Source organism: Neofelis nebulosa, chromosome X (assembly GCF_028018385.1).
Source record: "Neofelis nebulosa isolate mNeoNeb1 chromosome X, mNeoNeb1.pri, whole genome shotgun sequence".
In the NCBI taxonomy this organism is placed as follows: Eukaryota; Metazoa; Chordata; class Mammalia; order Carnivora; family Felidae; genus Neofelis; species Neofelis nebulosa.
In genome coordinates, this window is record NC_080800.1 from 19,353,988 (window position 1) to 19,373,481 (window position 19,494).

At 41.1% G+C, this 19,494-nt stretch overlaps 1 protein-coding gene across 1 annotated transcript; it reads left to right on the forward strand.

The window, feature by feature from the left end:
• Positions 1-14,348: 14,348 nt before the first annotated feature.
• Positions 14,349-16,608, forward strand: DDX53 (DEAD-box helicase 53). Its single transcript, XM_058714762.1, has one exon. It carries the CDS (start codon positions 14,471-14,473, stop codon positions 16,418-16,420), a length of 1,950 nt encoding a protein of 649 aa, XP_058570745.1. The 5' UTR covers positions 14,349-14,470; the 3' UTR covers positions 16,421-16,608.
• Positions 16,609-19,494: the final 2,886 nt, after the last annotated feature.

Here is a 19,494-nt window from a genome sequence, read left to right on the forward strand (position 1 = left end):
AAACATTTGCTCTGGCTGCACTGAAACCTGCTGGCTACTTATTTTCTACCAGATCACGTGCAGGCCAGAGCAGTATGAATTTTATTTTGCAGGGAAAAAAAAAATAAAGGCAGAAAATCCTGTCCTCGCATTCTTTCTCATCTCCGAGAATGCAGAATTCTGGAGCCCTTGGTTCATCTTGTCAACCATTCGATTCACAGCGTACTGAGCACCCGCCATGGGATTTCTCTGCGTATCACTGTATGGGTGCTTGGAAGGGAGAATGACCGAGAAATCGGGAGGGTTCTCCTGCGTCATTTCTCATCTCAGTAGACAGGCCCAGCAAACCCAAAGAGCTTGTCCCAGAAGAGCACAGAAGCACTCTGGGTTATTCATTCATTCTCTCTCAGCTGCTAACCTCTCTGCTCTTCCCTGACTGGTCTGTGATGTGGGGGCTGGGACTCTGCAATGCACATTTCTGCTTTGCTGGCTGGAACCTGATTAGCTCCAGAGGGGGACTGCAGGGCTGGAAGGAGGAGGAGGGACTTGCTCCTTCCCGTCTGCTTCCTGTGAGGATTTCTCCAACACTCCTCCACTGCAGTGGCAATGCCCTCCAGTGAAAACAGCTCAGTGCAGTTTGCAGGTCTTTCAACCCTTGTACGAGACCGGCTTCAGCACTCTCCCCTCAGAAACACCGGAGGCAGCCATCCTCACAGAGCCAGCTTGAACTCCAGCGACACGTTCCTCTCCACTGCTAAGTGTTAAGATTAAGTTTTAAGAATTCCAGTCTCTTTTAGTTTCCCTAGCCCCCCAGGTGGATGTTGTTTCCTGTTGTTTCTCCCTCTCTGATTCCTCAGTGTTTTCTTCTTCCCTGTTTAGTGTCTTGTGAACAACGTTATACCTTGGTAACAATTCTTTATATCTAGGTACACATTTTTCCTGTTAAAACCACTTAAGAGGTTTCTGCCTCCTCACTGGACCGCAACTGATACACGATCCCAAGAGTAACCAGCTTTCACGATGCAACAGGTTTTCGGAAACCCTGGCAACCATCAGACTGCTGCAAAAGCCCACTGAGCACTCACATGGGTGAATTTCCCTTTTTCTCACAAAACAACATCCTCAGCTATCTTTGAACAAGGAGGCAACGTCATGAGCTTTAAAATATGTACAGTAACTTGTAACATCTGGGCATGTACAAAAACTCAAGAGTATGTGTATGAATCTGGGACTTTGTGCCAGCCAGTCCCTACCCGATATTCCTGGGCCCCATAGGAGATCTAGAGGCTTACAACCTGCTTTTCCATGAGAACATTCCTGATGGCGGTACCAGGAGACTCCTGGAGCTGCAGCCCTCCCCTGGCTCCCAATGACTACCCACTCCCTAATTCCTGGGCTTCAACTCCAATACTGAGTTTTTGCTCCACCCTGGCCTGGGGCACCAAATCCCTTGCCAGATTCCTTTCCTGAAGAGCTGGAGTCTGGTCTTTCCACTTGCTCAGGCTCCACCTCAATCTCAATCAATTCCCCTGGAAAAAAAATTACAAACCAGAGATTCTCACTGCCAAGACCCCATCCACTGCCTGAATCCTCTGGAGACAAGGGCAGTCCAACTCTTAACATAAGTTTATGAAAGCCTAACACACTGATTCTACAGTTGGGTCAATCCTCCTAGCGCCCTCAGGTCTCTGCTTATGCCCCTGTCCTTTCTTGCCCAAAACAAGAGGCCCCACAAGCCTGTCAATGAGAAACACAAAGTTTATGCCAATATACCCCGTTGCTCAATTCCCCTTTAAACCAAAGACTCGCATTTGGAGTTACTGGGATCTTCACGTGTGGCCATGGAAAAATCATGCATTTATGAGCCATGTTGTTTAAGACAGTCTTGGGGAATATGCCATGACTCTCTGGCAAGTTTTTAACAGAGTGGACTAGGGCTAAGAGGACTGTAGGCACTGGCCAACAGTGAACAAGGACACACTGTCCCCAGAACAGACCCATTCCCAAGCACAACGTTGGTGGTACATGAGAAGCAATACTCACCTTATCCAAAAGAAGTACCCTCCTCCTCACCCCACCCTTCTCAGCTCCAACAGACAGCCAATAGTACAATCATCTCTGCTTCCTTCCTAGGTCCCCAAAAGACCTTGAGGAAAGAGCTCGGGATGAATTCCAAGATCTGCCTCAAATTTCCCTTTTGTTTCCTTACAATCCGATCTACAATGCCATCTGTTTTGTGGTTTTTTTTCTTTTGGAACATAGCATGCCCATGTGCTTACTTGTCTATAGCTGCTTTCTCACTAAAAGGGCAGAGCTGAGTAGTCCCAACAGAGACTGTGTAGCCCACAGACCCTAAAGTTACCACCATCTTCCCTTTACAGAAAAAGCCTGCCATCTAATATTTATAGCACTTCGGGGTATATATTAACATGTGAGGTGATAGACGTGCTAACTACCTTGATTGTGGTAATCGTTTCACAATACATACGTGTATCAAATCATCACACGGAATACCATAAATATGTAAAATTTGGTCAATTACACATCAGTAAAGCTGGGGGCAGGGGGAAGGAATTACTTAGTTTACTTCACTAAAGCTCTGTTGCTGTTTTACGATCATGGTGAAGGACTTATAAAGCCAAAGGTCTAGCAATAGCTGACCCCATCCAAAAACCCTGAAAATTACTTGACATTATTGCCTAGCAATCACAGACCATGCTGCCTATACACTGTTAGAGTACTGATAAGTACCCTCACGTTATTTGATACACTCTTCCTATCATAATACATCAATTATTCTCTTTTTACAGATGGGAAAATAGAGTCGGAGAGGTTAACTAATTGAACAAGTTCATGCAGTTAAGAGGCGGTGAAAGCAAGATCCACATCTTTAGGTCAACCATTATACAGGTCTTCTCAAATCTTAATGTACACAGGATTTTTCTTGTGGACCTAATGAACATGCAGATTCTGATTCAGGAGGACTACTATGGAGCACAAGACTCTGCTTCTTTTAATAAGTTCCCAGGGGACGCTGTTGGTTTGCAGACCATACTGAGTAGCAAAGCATTCTATCCTAACGCACCATGATGAGCTGCTTTCACTGAAGACATTGCATCTTTCTCGTGAGATGTGCACTCAAAGGGAATTGTCTCACTTTACCCTCACGACCACCCTAGGAGATAAGTATCATTTAACTTCACTCTACAACAGAGGAAACTGAGGCACAGAGCAGTTAAGTAACTTACCCGATGTCATACAAATAGTAAGTAGAAGACGTGACACTCACATTTCTATCTATATGATACAGTGACTGCTTATATAACAATGATGACTGCTGATGCCATCTGTGAGTGGGCGTAAGCCCCTATTTCTGAGGCACTCAGGACTCACTCTGAGACACCCGGACTCACCGAAGATGGCTCCTCCCCAAAGCCTGATCGCAGCATGAATCGTATCAGCAACCTTGGCCCACTTTCCGATGGGGCCAGAATCAGCTCTGCAGTCGCTGACATAGTATCGAGCTTACCTCCCGGGCTCTGCCTCACCCAAGCCCTACCCCTTGTTGAAACAATCTCCACAACAAGCTTTCATCACGTTGCCTTCTGCCCAACACTCCCATGCTCCACTGATAGCAGAATCCCACCCTGAACCATAGCCTTCTCGTGTGCTGTCCTGGCACCTCACTAATTTTTTGTTCCAGAGACCAGCAAGTCGCCTGGAACCACAGTGCCCTCTTACACCAAACATCTTCCACTGCCAGCTGTGGGAAGTGCAGCTATATATAGGATTAGAACACCAGGGGCGCCTGGGTGGCTCAGTCGGTTAAGCGTCCGACTTCGGCTCAGGTCATGATCTCACAGTCCGTGAGTTTGAGCCCCACGTCGGGCTCTGTGCTGACAGTTCAGAGCCTGAGGCCTATTTCAGATTCTGTGTCTCCCTCTCTCTGACCCTCCCCCGTTCATGCTCTGTCTCTCTCTGTCTCAAAAATAAATAAACATTAAAAAAAATTAAAAAAAAAAAAAGAACACCTGTATCCACCATGGAAGTGGACGTGGTCTAAGATGAACACGCTTTTTGGAAGCTGCGTACTAGAAAGGGTGGCTGTCTTGTGGGGTCATCCTCATTAGGCAAGCTAGTTTCCCTCACCCCCACTGTTTCCTCTCCCCACCAGCCCACCCTTGAGGACCCCAGCCTGTCTGAACTAGGACATGCAAACCTCAAAAATTTCCGGGTTTTAACTCATGGCTGCCAGCCATGAAATCTGTGTCAGTGCAAGAAAAGAATATTCAGATCAAAGTCAGACGGTCTAGAAAACACCACTTGATGTTCTCCCTGAATGATCTTTAAATAGCCACACACATTAATTAATTTTCTGCCATACTTCACTGGGGTTGCAATCTTCTTCAGCAAATTGAGACAGAGACTCCATAATGAGCACCAAACTATACCAAACGTCATTTGAGCAACATTTGAAAAATCAAAAGTGAGAATGTTTCTGAAGTAATGGCCATGTTGAAAAGAGTAAATGGCATCAAGGGCATCTTCGTTTTCCTGTCAAGTTCTGTAATAAGACTGACAGAAAAACAACATGCCAAATTAATCCAGCTTTAAAGGCTGTTGCCTTTTCGTCCATTAATTTTCTATTCCTATCATTTAGGAATATCAATAAACTCCCAAAGAGAAGCTTTGGCAGTTGTTAACATTGTCATTTGTGTTTCTCTTCCCCTACAATGATTCTTACTGAAGATTTAAGTCACCTGCTGTATCTCTCAGTAGTAATGTGCACTGTGAAGAATCGTGTATAAGCCCTTGTCCCAAATCCTAGCTCTGAATGGCTTTATCACCTCCAAGCAGTTCCGAAGCCCCTGAGGAAGGCAACAAAAACTTCTGTCATACCGGATTGCCTTTTTTTATCCCAGATTATCACAGCTGAATATGTTTATTGGAAATGCTTTCCTTTTCTTGCCTTACCCACCTCTCCCCAGCCTCTTGCTAATCGCCCTGGTGTGTGGTCAGGAAATCGGTTTGGGTTTGCTTCATGGAGCTCAGGAGTTATCTTGGAAACCTTGGAAAGTAACAAATGATTTGTGCCTCAGTTTTCTCACTTGTCAACTGTATTGCTTTCAGAGGGAAAAATTAGAGAATGAACTTAACTCACATACAGCAAAGGGGACAATATGCTTATAAACCTAACATTCATACAATTCCATATGTTATTTATTGTAACAATTTATTGAGATAGTTCACATACCATATAATTCATGCACTTGGAACAATTCAATGTTTTGGGGTTTTTTTGTATATTTACAGGGTTTTGAAACAGTCACCATGAATTCATTTTAGAACACTTCATCACCCAAAACCCGACTCTGTAACGGTCACTATTCATTACCCTTCCTGCCTCGCTTTCAAGTCCACCTCACCTTCCACATCCGTCCTCAGCCCTAAGAAACCACTCATCTAGTTTCTCTATTTGCCTACTTTGGACAAAGCATGTATATGGAATAAAAAGAAAGGTGGTCTTTTGGGACTGGCTTCTCTCATTTCACATAATATTTTCAAGGATCATCTACACTAGCATCTACCAATATGACATTTCTTTTTATTGGTGACTAATATTCCATTGTATGTGTACAACGCGATTTGTTTACCCGTTCATCCATTGATGGACATTTGGTTTATTTTTTACTTTGTGACTGTTATAAATAATGCTGCTATTTACATCCATGTACATGTTTTTATGTGAACATGTGTGTACTTCTCTTGTGTAGATATCCAAGAGAGCAATTGTTGGGTCATACAGTAACTTCATTTACTTATTTTTATGCTAACTTTACATTTGACATTTTGAAAAACTGCTGAAAAGTTTTCCAAAGTAACTGCACTATTTTATATTTCTATTAACAGTGTCTGAGGGTTCAAATCTCTTCCTCACATCCTCACCACCTTATTTCTGTGTTCTTTATTACAGCCGTTCTAGTTGGTATAAAGTGGTATCTCATTGTGATTTTGATTACCATTACCCCTATGACTAATCATTTTGAGGATGTTTTCATGTGCACTTTTCCTGTAGGTTAGCTGCAAATTTCTTAGAATGCCATTTTATTTTATCTGTATTACTTTTTTTTTTCTTTATTTGAGAGAGAAAGCATGAGTAGGGGAGAGGGGCAGAGGAAGACAGAATCCCAGGCAGACTCCTCACTCAGTGCAGAGCTCAATGTGGGGCTCGATCCTACGATCCTGGGATCATAACCTGAGTTGAAATCAAGTCAAACGCTCAACCGACTGAGCCACCCAAGCGCTCCTACCTGTATTGCTTTGGAGTATATGTATTTGTATGGTTTTTTTAGTGGCTTCTCCAGGTATTGCATTATATACCCATAACTTTTCACAGTCTATGCTATCATCATTTTACAGTGTGGTCAAGTATAAAAACCCTTTTGAGGGGTGCCTGGTGGGCTCAGTCGGTGGAGTATGCAACTCTTGATCTCAGGGTTGTGACTTTGAGCTCGGCGTTGGGTGTAGAAATACTTTCTCTTTTTATGTCACTTTATTCTCCCTAAATGTAATATACTTGTTTTAACTATTTCCTCTAGTACATTTAAAATGGCGGGGGGTGGGGGGAGGCGCCTGAGTGGCTCAGTCAGGTAAGCATCCAACTCTTGGTTTCAGCTCAGGTCATGATCTCATGTTTCATGAGTTTGGGCCCTGCAGTGTAGAGCCTGCGTGGGATTCTGTCTCTCCTTGTCTTTCTGCCCCCCTGCTCACTTGCCCTGTCTCTCTTAAAATGAGTAAATAAACTTAAAAAATCTTTTTAAAATGCTATCACTGTTATAATTTTGCTTCAATTGTCAAACATAATTTATTCAAAAAGAGGATACTCTACTGTACTTACCCATATTTTTGCTAATTATTGTTTCCTTTCCTTCATCATTCCCTTTACATTTAGAGAATGTGTGTCAGCTATCTTTTTAGGTTAGGTCTGCTGGCAACAAATTGTTATTCTTCACTTGAGAAAATCTTGATCTTATCCTCATTTTTTTTTCTTTGAGATGAAGAGGGAGAGAGCACAAGCAGGGATGGGTCAGAGAGAGAGGGAGAGAGGGAGACTCCTAAGCAGGCTCCACCTTGTCAGTGTGGAACCTGATGTGGGGCTCAAATTCAGGAACTCTGAGACCATGACTTGAGCCGAAATCAAGAGGTGGCCACTTAAGGAACTAAGCTACCCAGGCACCCCTCATCTTCATTTCTAAACATGTTTTATCTACATATGGAATTCTTTTTTTTTTTTTAATTTTTAGAGGGAGAGAGAACGAGCATGAGCAGTAGAGGAGGAGGAGAGAGAGAATCTGAAGCAACCTCCCCCGCCTCTGCCAGCGCAGAGCTCAACGTGAAGCAGGGCTCAATCTCATGACCATGAGATCATAACCTGACCCCAAACCAAGAGTCGGACACTTAGCCAACTGAGCCAACCAGGCACCCCTCTGCATATGGAATTCTGGGTCAATTGTTCTTGTCTTCCAGCATTTGAAAAAAATATTATGCCACCTCCTTCTGGTCTCCATGGTTTCTCATGACAAATCTGATATCATTTGAACAGGTGTTCCCCCTATAGGTAATGTGTTATTTCCATTTGTTTTCAAGAATTTTTCGTTGTCTTTAGATTATATAAGTTTCATTATGCTGTGTACTGGCAGGGATTTCCTTGGGTTTATTGTGTTTGGGGTTTACTAATATTCTTGAATTTGTAGGTTTATGCTTTTCAGGAAATCAGGAAATTTTCAGTACTTATTCTGCTGTATGTTTGCTCATACCCATGTTCTTTCTCATCTTCTGCAATTCTAATGAATATCAGAGCATATATTATTGTCCACAGGCCCCGGAGGCCCTGTTATTTTTTTCAGTCCTTTTTTCTCCCTGTTGTTAAAGTTGGGTAATTCCCAATGTTCTACCTTTAAGTTCACTATTTCATTCCTTGTTCATTTCCATCCTTTTATTGAGGCTATAAAGGGATTTTATTTTGATTATTGTATTTTTCAGCTCTAAAATTTCTACTTGGTTCCTCTTTGTATCTTCTACTTTTTGCTAAGATTTCTTTCCTCATTTGTTTCAAGTATGTTGTTAAGTGCTCACTGAAGCTTTTTTTAAAAAAAATTTTTAATGATGGTTGCCTTTAAATCCTTTTCAGATCATTCCAATGCCTCTTTATTCTCAATGTTGGCATCTATTCATGTTTTTGTCCTTATTCATCCTAATTCTTGATATGATGGGTGATTTTCAGTTCTGTCTTAGACATTTTGTGTATTATGAGAATTTAGATATGATTGAAATCTCTAATTTTGCAAGCCTCCACTGACACCACACTGGTGTGGGAAGTTGGGCCCTGCCTCCTTACTGCCAGGCAAATGTGGAAGTCCAGGCTCCCTATTAAGACTCCATAGACACTGTGAAAAAAAAGTAAGGCATGCTTCATTATTACTTCTAGGTGAGGACAGAACTCCAGGCTCCCTATGTGGTTTCTACTGACCTAATGGGGGAGGAGGATAGAGAGAGGGCATCCCATTACCTCTGGGCAGTGCTGAATATACAGTCTTGGAGACTTGGTCTCTTTGGACATCACTGCAGCAGGGAGAGGGAGGAGCACCTCACTACCAAACGATGTGGACAGAAATCTAGGCTCCGCACTTGACCTTTATGGATGGGGACAGGGGAGATGCACTGTATTTTTGGTTTTCTGCAATAAGTGAGCAGGGTAATTATTATCAAAAAGATTTCTTTCTTGCTAGGCTGCTCCTTTCTTGGTCCTTTGGCTTAAAAGAACAGGTTTTCCTTGGCACTTCTTTTTTGGCTGTGCCTGTGGGTATTCCTGAGTTGCAGGCTTCTCCACCACCCAATCTAGGATATAAGGGAGGCCAAAAAACAAAAAATAAAAACAACCACACCAGCGAAAAAAACCAAGGGAACTCAGCATTTTGTCATTCCTAAAGTTCCCAAATCCTTAGCTGGTCTGTCTTCTTCTCTCCAGATTTCAGTCTTCTTGTTTTATATATAAAATAAATAAACAGAAGGAATAGCGAGAAATGTGACTACACCATCTTGTCCAGAAACAGAACTCTCCCTCTTCTCCTTTTTACTTTTACGTTTATTTATTTTGAGAGAGAGATGGGGGGGGGGCGGGTAGGGCAGAGAGAAGATCCCAAGCAGGCTCACAGGTGTCACCACAGAGCCTAATGCAGGGCTCAATCCTACAAAGTGTGAGATCATGACCTAAGCTGAAATCAAGAGTCACTTAACCAACTGAGGCAGCCAGGCTCCCCTACTTTTTTTTTTTTCTAATGTGGCCACAAGAAAATTTAAAATTGTGTGACTCACATGATGTGCCCATTGGACACAGCTGCTGTAGATGAAGCTTTTCCAAGTCAGTCCTTCCCACCTCTAGAAGCCCACAATTCTAAGGGTTGTTGTTTGGTTTCTGTATATAATGCAAATGATGTAGATAACTGTTGTTCTTTCTGCTTACCTAGGTGAGAGCTATCAGAAATGAAAGTCCTAGAAAGCCCTTCAAATGACTCAAAATAGAGCCAAGGGATAATTGAAGGTTATTATTTTTAAAACTCATGCCAATATGTTAAAATTTCCACAGGAAGTAGTTGGTAAGCAAGGATTTCTCCAGCGGGGCTTACCACAGGTGCTAATCAGCTTACAGTATTTTTTTTTTGTTTTTTTTAATGTTTGTGCTGAAAGGAGATTTAATTACCTCAATAGCCTCACTTCTTCATATACCTAAATAATGCATCCCCCCACTCTGTGGAGAAGAAACTAAATTTGAGAGAGAAAGGCTTAATGGGTAGCTAAAAATAGCACTGTAGTCTCCTTGAAAAGAACTCCCAGCACTCCCTATTCCTCCTTTTAGAAAGACTTCCCTTTTCTGAAACTGCTAATAAATGGTTCTTGTCTCCTTGTGATTCTCTCCCTCATCCTACCTTTCCAGGTATTTTCAAAGACCATTGAAATTCATTTCCCTCCAATATTCATAATAGGTAATCTTACTGAAAATCCACTGGATCCTTGACAGAACAATGCCAGGAACTTGCCCATGAAACTTAGTTTCTTAGAAGCCTTAAAAATGAGAACAGTGCCTTACAGCTTTTGGTATAAGATGGAAGGTTCTCTCCCCAGCACTGCAGGGTGCCCCAGTGGTCCAAGGGGCTCTCTTCTCAAGTGTTTCCCCAGGAATATGTGTTTCTCCATGTGCCAAAAAAAAGACCTTGAAAGTGATTGCTAATTTCCTTCTCCCAACTTCAGTAGTTTGTTTACTCCCTGTCCTTCATGAAGTATTTTACATCGTGTAGTAGGTCTTCTCCACATGCTCTCTTCTTATTTTCTTGACTTTTTTTCTTACTTCTTCACTTGGTTCCCTGTCTTCCCTTTCTCATTATCTACTCATATGGCTGCTCTGATTCCTGAAGATATTCTCAAACCTATTTTCCATTTGACTCTATTTCTTGGGAAGAATACTCATTCTCCCAGTTTCAACTAAACTTCTATGCTGATTATTCTCCTATCTTTCCTCCTGTCTTTTTATCTGAACTAGAGTCCCAAGTCTCCAGTCCTACTTTGCATACCCACTTGCAATTCTCCAAACTAACACAAACTGGACAGGTCTGAAACCAAACTCCTTTTCTTGCCCTACAGATGACATCCCCTCCATCTTCACTGCCAAAGAGCTCCAAGATTATTTGCTTCAAGGAACCCCCAGCCTGTCAGCTTGAGTCGTCTTTGATGAAACACGCTCTTTATCTCTACAATCAGGCACCAAATCAAGCATGTTTTCCCCTACAAATGGGAGTGTAGTGAAACCAGAAAGGCCTTGAAGCTAATCAGACCTGTGTCTAAATTGATCTAAGTTCTTCACCATACCTTTGCATGAACTTGATTATGTGACAATTAGGAGTTTCAGTGTTTTCACATGAGAAAAGAGGAAGATGCATATGATGGAGCTGCTATGATGAGTAAAATGAATGAGTAAAATGAACATGCATTTTACATGTTTGGCATATAGTAGGACTAAAAATATTAGCTGCTACTTGGGCCCCTTCTCATTAAAGCTGTTCCTTTCTTGAGTTAGCACTGCCACACTGTGTTCAAGTCTCTCAGTTAGATACACTTAAAATACCACCAACACAGCCCCCGGTCTTCACTTCATGGTATCCTGCTTTCCCCACACGGCCCTGCGTCCTTGATGAATACTGACAGGGTCAGAGAACTCCCTCACTCTAGATTCACTCCCCCTCTTTTTTTCCTGTATTAACTTGAAATGTTTTTGATGGTCTTTTTAGTTCCGGAAAGTTCCCCCTTTCTTTTACCCTGACCCAAACTATTTTTCTCCATTTCCCCTTTCTCCTTAACCTAAGCCTTCTGTCCTAGTCCTCCAGGCTGCCCTCATCTCTTCCCCAAGGCCACATTGGTTTCTTCCCCTAAAACTTTAAGATCCTCCTATCTCTCATTTCACACCTCCTACTCAAAGAATAAATCTCCATCTCTTAGAGAGCTGTGCCTCAACTTTCCAGCCTCCCACACCTCCCTCCAGCCCTTTTGGCATGCCATCATGATTAATACCTAATAGCATCCTGAATTGTGTTTACTTGCTATTGTACTAGATGAGTGCTTAAAAGTTCTTGGGTTGCACATACAAGTTAATATTTTAAAACCAAATCTTGTTACAAGCATTAGTTTTACTTATTTTTTTGCCATTGTAGAGACCTTTAAAAATCATTTGTGGTCCTCAGTTCACTTTTTAAAGGATATTTTACCGAAAATGGAGGGTAAAACATTAGGGAAAAAAAAGTTTAAATTGAATTAATATAGATTTATGAACAAATTCTTATTACCTTTATTTTCTTCATTTTGATGTGGAGAGAGTAAATTCTATCAGGAAAATTCTTAGACAGGCAATTGGGAACTTTCATAATTGTCTCTACACACCTACTCTTTCTGTGACGTGTTATTGAGATGCGGAGACTTCCTACTATGAACAAGGAATGTAACTGTGTTTGGATCTCTGTGTACATGAGGTAAGTATTACTGTGTTATTCCACAGATAGCAGAGCTAAGGCATAAGTAGCTTAGAACTTGCTCAAGGACTCACAGCTAAATATGGTACAGAATTGAGATCAGACCCCAGTTATTTGGGCTCTTGTGTTCAGTTTTTTTAAAGATGTTTATTTATTTATTTTTAGAGAGAATGGAGTCTGGTAGGGGCAGAGAGAGCAGAGAGAGAGAGAGAGAGAGAGAGAGAGAGAGAGAGAGAGAGAGAGAGAGAGAACACCCCAAGCAAGCTCTGTGCTGTTAGCATAGAGCCCAATGTAGAGGGCTCGATCCCAGGATCCATGAGATCATGACCTGAGCTGAAATCAAGAGTCAGACATTTAACCAACTGAGCTACCCAAGTGCCCCTAGGCTTTTGTGTTCTTGACAACTATTCCATACTGCTGCCACTTCTTTAGACCCTATAGTATTAATATGGTTCTGTGCACAAAGCAAATACACCAATGTGTAGAATGATAATGACAGCTTTTGCCATACTATATTGCACCTGCAGGATAGAATAATGGCCAGACACTTATCATCCAAGTAGACCATTTCTACATGTATTTATAAACTATAAAGTGCTATATAGATGTGAAATCAACTACAATTATTATAATTACCAATTGTTAACTGGAATTCCACAAGTCTAGGTTGCCTTAGATTATCAAAGAAGAGTAAATGAAAATACTGTCAAGATTATTTCTAAGGAAGTCCCACCAGCAAGAATGCTTTAAGATGACAACATTAACTCATTTACAGTAAAACTTTGTGGAAATTACAGTTTAAAATGATAATATTTCTTAATATTTTACTCTCTTATTGTTGTCTATCAAGTGTAAGGTAAGGGACAGCCCTAAACAAAATGGTGATGAATGTCTTAAGCACACTCCTCTCTTTTCTTTCATTACCTTTCTTTTTACCTTCAGATATACTTTACCAGAACCCCCAACCCTTCCTTCTTTGCCTCTGTTCTATAAGAACCTCTTAGCCAGGGGCTCCACTAGAATGCATCTAATTGACAACTTTATACTTTGGGGTGTGTGTGTGTGTGTGTGTGTGTATGTGTGTGTGTGTGTTGTAATAACAAGTTATTGAGGTATCAAACCATAACCCATGGGATAAATACCTAATGGGAATATTTCGGAAATAAGCGCTAAGCCTGTTACAGAGATATTCAAAGCAAAGGATATCACACTGGTGGCCCTTAATTTAGGTGACAATCAGTTTCTCCAACTGGTAAGGCCAATCATAGATGGTAATGAATGATCCTGAAGGCACAATCTCTCTCAGTACCTCTAATAGTTATAAAAGTCTTCTATCCCAGTAATTTACTAAAAGGAGATCTCCCCCCCCAAAGTGCACTGCTTTTGTACATAGTTACCCTTCTCCCTAATTCTATGACTTTCTTTCATTTCATGATCATGCCTTCTACTTTCTATCGCCGACATGAAACAATAGGAGCAGAGACAAGTCACTTCACAGAAGAGTGAGAGCTCCTATGTCTAAGCTAAGAAATGGTTCTGAATTTATACTCTCAAGGATCTGCTGAGCATTCCTACTCAAGTCTGTAAGTATATTAGGGCCTGGATTTCATTCTCTTTTTGATGAAGAAGAAAAATAAAATGACCCTAACACATCCAACACCTCTAGAATTCTGTGGTTCTGTAATACATGGTATTATTCCATGTAAAGGAAGCCCTAGACAGAGAAATATAGTATACTCTTCATTAACTAAAAGCCACATTGAACTAAAATTTCCCTTTTTAATAATGAACTAAAAGATACTGGGAATGCTTTAAAACTCCTAGCATAATTCATAAAGAGGTGTGGAAGACTTGTAATGTGTCTGGTCAAAATACATATGGGTGAATAACCACATGAAAAAAATTCATTAATCAATATTCACCCAGAGCAGTGTTTCCCAAATTGTATGGCTAAGATACAATTTGTTAGTTAGCGAGAAGTGCTTTTAAACAGGTGGTGGGCCCTGGAGGGTCAGTTAGACTTAACGACTTGCTTCCAAAGAATAGAGTGATAATATTTATTACTATGATGGAAAGCTAGAAATAATAATTTTACAGTAGGAAAACCCTGAGTAATACTACTTAACCAAATGACCAAGGTTAAAGTCACCAGTGATGGCTCATGTTGCAGTGTGCCTTTAAATTTTGCATCAGATGTGCCTGCCGACCACATCCTAGTATCAAGTCCTCTGATTGGTCAGGCCTTCAAAGCCCTGCCCCCAAGTCAAACAATAGTTCCCTCTGTAACAGCTGCTTAGCTAAGGCCGGGCGACATAGTCCGTTGGTCAAGAGCCTGATGAGAGAGACCTCGGACTACATCGTCTTCCAACTCTAGGTAGGCAAGAGGCCAATACCAATCTCACCATTACTCAGCAATGGCCTGGGCCCCAGAGAAAAGGGAAGAGCCTAATCCAAGAGATTTCAGAGCCGGTCGGGAAGACAGAGGTGGTGCCAGTGGCGGTGGTGGTGCCAGTGGTGGCGGTGGTGGCAGAGGTGGTGGCAGTGGCGGCGGCGGCAGCAGAGGCAGGGGCAGAAGTGGCAGGGGCAGGAGCTGCTACGTGGAGGTCTTCGGCCCCCGAGAACCACCTCTGTGCTTTAAATTAAATAACAACATGATTGGTGTGGTGATTGGTCGTGGTGGATCCAAGATAAAAGACATCCAGAGTACGACCAGCACCAAAATACAGATCATGAAAGGCGATTCTGAAGCAGAGGTGAAAATTTTTGGTACCAAGGATATGAAAGCAAAGGCCAAGGCGGCTATAGAAACTCTTGTTAAAAAACAAGAACGAAGCTACACTTCAGAATCCAGTGTTGATAATGCTGGCCCTCAGCCCTTTGTGGGACGAGATTTTCACACAGATACCACTGGTAGACAAGTTCAGCCACTGATAGAGTGGGATCAGGTCAGGGCAGAAGTCGTAGAGTGGGAAAAAAGAAAATGGGCAGATTTACCACCAATTCAGAAAAATTTTTATGTAGAATCCAAAGCAACAAGGTCAATGTCTCGAGTTCAGGTAGATATGTGGAGAAAGGAAAATTTTGACATAATGTGTGATGACTTGAAAGATGGTGAAAAGCGTCCCATCCCCAATCCCATCTGTAAATTTGAGGATGCTTTCCAACCCTATCCTGAACTTATGAAAAACATTAGAAGAGCTGGTTTTCAAAACCCAACGCCGATTCAGTCACAGGCATGGCCAATTATTCTACAAGGAATCGATCTTATAGAAGTTGCCCAAACGGGAACAGGCAAAACTTTGTCCTATTTAATGCCTGGGTTTATTCATCTCAATAATCAACCAGTATCGAGAGAGGAAAGGAATGGACCTGGCATGCTGGTCCTTGCACCCACTAGAGAATTAGCTCTTCAGGTGGAAGCTGAATGTTCTAAGTATTCATACAAAGGTCTTAAAAGTGTTTGCATATACGGTGGTGGGAATAGAGATCGACAAATACGAGACATTACCAAAGGAGTAGACATCATTATTGCAACTCCTGGACGACTGAATGATCTGCAAATGAATAAGTTTGTCACCCTACAAAGCGTAACCTACTTAGTCCTAGATGAAGCAGATAAAATGCTAGATCTGGGGTTTGAACACCAGATAATGAAGATTTTATTAGATGTGCGCCCAGACCGCCAGACCATTATGACAAGTGCAACCTGGCCAGATACCATTCGTCAACTTGCTCAATCTTATTTGAAAGAGCCTATGATTGTTTATGTTGGCACTCTGGATCTAGTTGCTGTAAATACAGTGAAGCAAATTGTAATTGTTACCACAGAAGAAGAAAAACGATCTCTTATCCAAGAATTCCTAGAGAGCCTGTCACCCCAAGACAAAGTCCTCATCTTCGTCAGCAGAAAACTTGTCGCTGATGACTTATCCAGTGATTTAGGCATAAAAGGTATCCCTGTACAGTCACTGCATGGTGACAGAGAACAACATGATCGTGAACAAGCACTAGAGGACTTTAAAATCGGACAAGTGAAAATATTGATTGCTACTGATTTAGCATCCAGAGGTCTTGATGTTAATGATGTCACCCATGTGTATAATTATGACTTCCCCCGCAATATCGAAGAATACGTACACAGAGTGGGGCGTACTGGAAGAGCAGGGAGGACTGGCATATCGATTACCCTCATGACTCAAAATGATTGGAAGATTGCCACTGAATTGATTAAAATTCTGCAACGAGCAAATCAAAGTGTCCCCAAAGATCTTATAACAATGGCCGAACAATACAAGTTATATAAGCAAAAAAAGGACCCAGGAAGAAAATCAAAATTTCGTGAAAAACCCAAGAAGTATTGTTGATATCTACGTTGAAAAGTCGTACTACACTACCTGAAGATTGAAGATATGTTAAAGATCTATAATATTCAAGATACATCAAAAAGTTTTGGAAACATATTAGCAGCTTAAGGACATTTACCCAGTTATTAAATACAAGTTTCCAATGTTGTGTATGTTCCTTAATAAAATCAAAAGTGTTGGCAAAATCAGAGAGTGAGAGATTATGTGGGAAAAAATTAAATGTGATGTGTTGGTTCAAGTCTAGTTTTTTTTTTTTTTTATAGCCTGCCATGTCCATCTGTGTCTTCTCTAACAGACTGGGAGCAGACAACAATGGTGCTTTTCCTGCTTTAAAAAGCTGCACTGAATTGAAACATAATTATCATCAAGTTTATCCTGGTCAAAATATTCTATTTTCCCCCAGTGGTTAGTTCCACAACAACCCCTAAAAATATGTCCATTGTCATTCCCTAATTGAAAAAAAATTCATTAGAAAATAAATGCTCAGTCGTCTAGTAGATTCCACAATTCTGTTTCTATCACTAACTTTTGGTTAAAACTTCTGTGGAGGCCACTTACCTTCTGAAGGCTTCACTTTCTTCACTAATACATTGGGATGGTTGTAGTAAATAATTTTGGGGTCCCCTTCACCTCTAAATTCTATATTGTAACCAAATTTGTGTAACTCAGCCTTTACTAACACTTTATTTTCTAATCTAGGAAGAAAAATCACATCCTTGTGTGACAAATTGGAACAATGAAACCCTTTTTAATGACAGGATAGTACATTCTTCATTTTTATTGATTTTTGAAATGTGACTCACATTTATCTTTATTTGCTTTTCACCATATTTTATTTTTCAATTTGTCTTGAAAAGGTCAAAACTTCATTTATACATAATGAGAAAAATTAATGTGAAAGAAAAATATATCTTACATACTGGGAAAAACATTAAAAATTCAACCAAATGACACTTTTGCCATAGGAAACAAAAATTTTTTTTTTTCATTTTACTTAGAGAGAGAGGGAAAGTGAGCAGGAGGGGGAGAGGGGCAGAGAGAGAGAGGGAGAGAGAATCCCAAGCAGGCCCCACATTCAGCCCAGAGCCTGACGTGGGGCTTGATCCTATGACCCTGAGGTCATGACCCAAACTGAAATGAAGACTCAAACAACTGAGGCACCCGGGTGCCCCACTATAGGAAGCAATTTTAGTTGAACTCCGAATTTATAATGTATCTCAAATGTTTTATTTAGAGGCAATACAAATCTTCTCACATTCCAAGAAGTCCTCCCAAAGATGCTAAATTTTAAAATTCAATGTTTATGAGAACTTAAGAGTTAGTCAAGCCTTACAATCTCCAACAAATTTAAAAAAAATTAACACAGCCATCTTTTTTCCCCAGCATCCCCAGCAGTGACCACAACAAAGTAGTCAGAAATTAAATGAAATAAAGAGGTAAATACTCTAGGTTAAATCCTGGCTTCAAAGGCTCTTAATATAGGCCTCAATATTTCTTTTTTTTTTTTTAATTTTTTTAACGTTTTATTTATTTTTGAGACAGGGAGAGACAGAGCATGAACAGGGGAGGGTCAGAGAGAGGGAGACACAGAATCTGAAACAGGCTCCAGGCTCTGAGCTGTCAGCACAGAGCCTGACGCGGGGCTTGAACTCACGGAGCACGAGATCATGACCTGAGCCCAAGTCGGCCGCTTAACCGACTGAGCCACCCAGGCGCCCCTAGGCCTCAATATTTCTTGATAAAATTCATAACAATGGTTAGCATTTTTGAGTGTTTGATATACAAAAAGGTGCTTTATCATCTAATTTATAATCTTTATAAAAAACCCACTCAGAAGGTAATCTTACCCCTAATTTTCAAAGAATGGAACAAGATCAGAGAAACTAACTTGCCTAAGGTTACTAAATCTGGTTAAAGAGGAGTTACATGATACATTAACCCAGTTGTGCCTGATTCCAGTATTGACATTCTTTTCATTTTAATACAGTTAATGTGTGCAAGACAATATGCTTATTTATCTACAGGTTGCCCATACATTCAGATTTAGTGAAACAGAGTGGTATGTGCAGATTTACTCTAATGCAAAAGCAATCTAGAGCAGAACCTGTGACAGAAACTCAAATGGCCCACTCCCATTCACTGAGAGTAGAAATGATGAATGTTTAGCAAGTCAGAGTATATGTTATTTGTCAGAATTCCTCTTAGGGACAACACTATATTTGTTAGAGAAAAGTGTAACAATTAAACCACTTTGAGATAGCTTCTTCAATCATGTTCAAGTAACAACAGCAAAAATTATCACTCAACATCCACTCGTAAGACAAGGAGACAATGTACATTTCTTCTCAAACAAACAACTGAAAACAAGAGCCGCTGTATGCGGAAAGGTAAGCATAGACAGAACGGGGGTCCTAAACCAGGGGCATTTTGGGCCCTCCCTCCAGCAGACATTTAACCGTATGTGGAGACAGCACTGGTCTTTTATCAGGGGCTTGGGTGGGAAGGTGTTACTGGCAGCTTGTTGGTAGAGGTCAGGGATACTGTGCAAATACTTTACCATCTACAGGACAGCCCCACCCAACACAGAATTTTTGGGCCCAAAACATTATTAGTACTGAGATGAACAATCCCTAAAGGAGCATCAACAAAACAAAACAACAAAAACCAGTTGCACAGTAACCAAGAAAGGACTTCAGGAGAAGAAAGAGGGTTTTAAATGATATCTTTTAGGAAAAGTAAGATAAAAACAAAGAGGGAGGCAAACCATAAGAGACTCTTAAATAGAGAGTACAAACAGGGTTGCTGGAGGGGGGTTGGGTGGGGGGATGGGCTAAATGGGTGAGGGGCAGTAAGGAGGGCACTTGTTGGGATGAGCACGGGTGCTATGTGTAAGTGATGAATCACTCAATTCTACCCCTGAAATCATTATTACACTATATGTTAAAAGAAAAATAAGAAAAAAAATGACATGGGTTGTGGAGAATAAAACCCCACAACCTTCCTATTCTTGGCATAATCTGCACCACTGGTTCCCCATCAGGGCCAATTTTGACAATGTTTAGAGACCGATTTGG

Coding starts and splice junctions, on each gene's coding strand:
- DDX53 (XM_058714762.1), top strand. CDS start 14,471: ATGGCCTGGGCCCCAGAGAAAAGGGAAGAGCCTAATCCAAGAGATTTC.